We start from the raw sequence: 3,478 nt of genomic DNA on the forward strand, positions 1-3,478 counted from the left end.
ATCAGGGTTCCCTGACCTGTGGGAAGTCCAAGGACCGCCCACCTCCATCCAAGGTTGCTGAATTCTTACATGAATCCATCCATCACGTTTTCCAATTGTTCTGGGAAAGGCCTAGAGAAACGTTTTGCGGAAAATCCTGGAAAAGTTTCCCTTCCTTTGTCGTGGGAGGGAGTAGCCGATCTCCTCCATCCGGGAAGCAACCTCTTGTTATATAATGGGGATTTTTCCGGGCTGGGTGGGGGGAGGGGGAGATCGACTGCTTCGGCGCTCTCCCCGGCGAGGCAGTTCGGCTAGTTCTGTCTGGCGGTCATCCCGGAAGTGGGTGAAGGCGGTTGTGGTCAGTGCGGGCTCCCTCGGCCGGGCTGTGCGGGTGCTGCTGGCGACATGGCCGACACGGACCCGCGCTATCCCTGCTCTTCCATCGAGGATGACTTCAACTACGGCAGCTGCGTGGCCTCGGCCAGCGTGCACATCCGCATGGGTACGAGTTGGGTGGCCAGGGGGACCTGGGTGAGAATGAGTTTGCCAAGTGACCGGAGCGCAGCACAGTTCCCACGGGCCGGCCGGGTCGCCTGTGCCAGCGCTTGCTTCTCAACTTTCTCCCGTGGAAGGGTCAACGACGACGGGTTGGGACCCACAGGTTGAGAACCGCTGGCTGATGGCAACCGAGACTTTATCACTTCAGTCATTAATTTCTCTCCGTGGGGTCTAGAAGTCAGAATCCCTTTAAATGATGGCTTAGAAGTTTCCCAGGTCAATGCGTATGTCCTGGCAGCCTTCCTCTACAAAGCTATGATTTTTCATTTAAACTGTTGGGTGTCGTGTAAGGAAGCGGAATTCCTTGTCCACTACAGGTCAGCTGTTTACAGAAGGTGTCCCGGATTTAACCTGCCTGGGCAGTTGAAACCGGTTCTGGAAAAAAAAAAAAAAAAAAAAAAAAAGTGGTTCTGGCGCATCAAGAATCTTGGCACCTAGCACGATAGTCCTAAAATGAATTTTGAAACTATTTTGACAAGTGAGCTCAGCTCTTAAAATGTATTAATTATGACAAAGTGCTTGTGGGAGAAAATATGCCACCCTAGCCACTTTTGAGGTGCAGAGACATAGTGTTAAGTTGTGTGTTGTCTTAAGTGTTTCCTGCCCAGAACTTTCTTGTTTTTCAAAGCAAAAGTGAAACTGTATCCATTCAATAACTGGGCGTTGCTTACCTCCTCAGCCCTTGACAACCACAATTCTACTTCCAGTCTTTATGAAACTGTTAGACATGCCTCAGGAAAAAGAAATCACACAGTTGAGGCTTCGTAACTGGCATCTTTCTGTTAGAATAATGTCTTCCGGGCGCATGCGTGTCATAGCATGTGTCTGTCCGGCTTTCATTCTTCCTTTCTCTTGTGCCTGCTCCAGAACGCCATGGAGTTGAGATCATAAGATACATTGGGGTTTTTTTTTCACCCTTCTGCTTGACATTACCTGCTTGGTTCCACAGTGTGTGTATTTGATTCCCCTCCTCCTCCCTTCCATGGCCTGATAGCTCATTGGCTCCCGCTAAGAAGCATCTTCCACTTTCTGTAGTGCTAGTGTACTTTCTTTATCAGCCGAAGGTCGTCCTCTTGACTGCCTGTAAGTTTGGGCCGTTCCAGATAAAACTGTTTGGTCGACACCCATGTGCAGGTTTTTGTGTATTCATAGTTTCAACTCATTTGGATAAGTACCAAGGTGCTTGATAGCTGGGCCATACACAAGAATGTCTTTTGTACTGTAGGAAACCCCGAGACTGTGACCCTGCCTTGCTATCAGCACACAATGAAAGTTCTTCCCGTTCCCAGCTAGAATTTGGTTTTGTCAGTATTTTGGATTTGGGTCATTTTAATAGATTTTTTATCACTTATTTTACTTCCTGGTATATCTTTTGCAAGTGTTTTCTCCCAGTCTGTAGCTTGCTCTTTCATTCTCTTGATGATACCCACTGGAAAAATACTCTATTGTATGCACATTTCATACCTGCATATAATGTGTTTTGATCAAATCTACCCCCAGTTTCCAACCCCATTGGTTCCTTTTACCTCTCAACTTCATATGCGCCTTTTTAAAAGAACCCGCTGGATCCAGTAGTGCTGCCTGTATGCACGTGGGAGTAGGGCCTGTACTGACGCATGGGTGGCCACATCCCTGACGAAAACTGACTCTCGCTCCCTGTCTTAGTCCGTGTTCTAGTGCTGCTCAGAGACACCAAGACTAAGGCAACTCTTATAAGAAAAGGTATTTGATTGGGCTTGCTTACAGTTCCAGAGGCTTGGCCCATTATCATCGTGGCAGGGGGCATGGCAGTGTGCAGGCAGGCGCTGGAGCAGTAGAGATCCACAGGCAGAAAGACATTGGTCTTGGCATGGACTTTTGAAACCTTAAAGTTCTCCCCCAGTGACACACTTCCTCCAGCAAGGACACGCCTCCTAATCCTCTGGTCCTTTCAAGTAGTGCCATTCCCTGGTGACTAAGCATCAAATATGAGCCTGTGGGTTACTCTTACACCACCACACTCCCCTAGTGGCCATCAAATGCCAGTAGCTACGATGATACACCATTTGAACATTGCTTTTCAAGTGCAACATTTCATTTTTAGTCATTTTTCTAGTTTATTCGTTGACAGTTTCATACATGTATATACTATATCATATCCAGTCCTACTGCCCTTTCTCATCTTCTTGTCATTTTGTTTTTTAATCTACTGAATCTAGTTAGTGCTGCCCACATTTGCATGAGAATGGGGCCATTTGCTGGAGCCAGGCAGTAATGAGCCCATGGCTCCCACATTCCATTTTGCCTGGCTTGATCTTGTGCAAGTCTCATGCAGGGAGCCATAGACACTATGAGTTCCTGAGTGCAGCAGCTGGGCTGGGATGTAGGATGTGCTTCTCTGTATGTGTTGCTTCCATTAGTTGATAAACAATGGCTTAGCAGAGCAAAGCCAGACCGTAAATCTGAACAGAGATACATAAAGAAGAGTAGGCGGAGTCAAAGAGATGCTGCCGTGTAGCTGCCAGAGGAGAAAGACTCCGCCAGAATCTCACCGTGGTAGGCCCCAGCCTTGTGGTGATACAGAGATGAACAGAAATGGGTTAAGATTAAAGATCTAGTTAGAAATACTCCCGAGGCATTGGCCAAACAGCGTCGTAATCAATATAGTTTCTGTGTGATTATTCGGGCTTAGGCAGCAGGGAAATGAACGAGCAGCCTCCCTTTACAGGGCTGTGTCCTGGAGAAAATGTTCCATTGCATTCATTCCTCCCATCTTGCTCGCTCTTACATACTTCCCATCTCTCCTTTAATGTTCCTAAGCCTTGGCAGGGGGTAGGGGAACTGAAATAGATGTCCTTTTCAGGGGAGAAAGGGACAGGGATGGGGAGAGGGAGAGAATGCTTGCACTTAACATTCAGATGTTCTCAGTTCCTGAACTGTGACTTACACTGTGGCCTTTACA

At 47.5% G+C, this 3,478-nt stretch overlaps 1 protein-coding gene across 1 annotated transcript in view; it reads left to right on the forward strand.

Moving 5' to 3' along the window:
- The first annotated feature begins 293 nt into the window (after positions 1 to 293).
- Positions 294 to 3,478, forward strand: part of Tmbim4 (transmembrane BAX inhibitor motif containing 4) — a 16,154-nt gene continuing 12,969 nt past the window's right edge. The window contains 1 exon segment of the mRNA XM_026784629.1: positions 294 to 481. Coding sequence (XP_026640430.1) covers positions 385 to 481 — 97 coding nt within the window. The 5' untranslated portion in view covers positions 294 to 384.

This window comes from Microtus ochrogaster, chromosome 24 (assembly GCF_000317375.1).
Source record: "Microtus ochrogaster isolate Prairie Vole_2 chromosome 24, MicOch1.0, whole genome shotgun sequence".
NCBI classification, from domain to species: Eukaryota; Metazoa; Chordata; class Mammalia; order Rodentia; family Cricetidae; genus Microtus; species Microtus ochrogaster.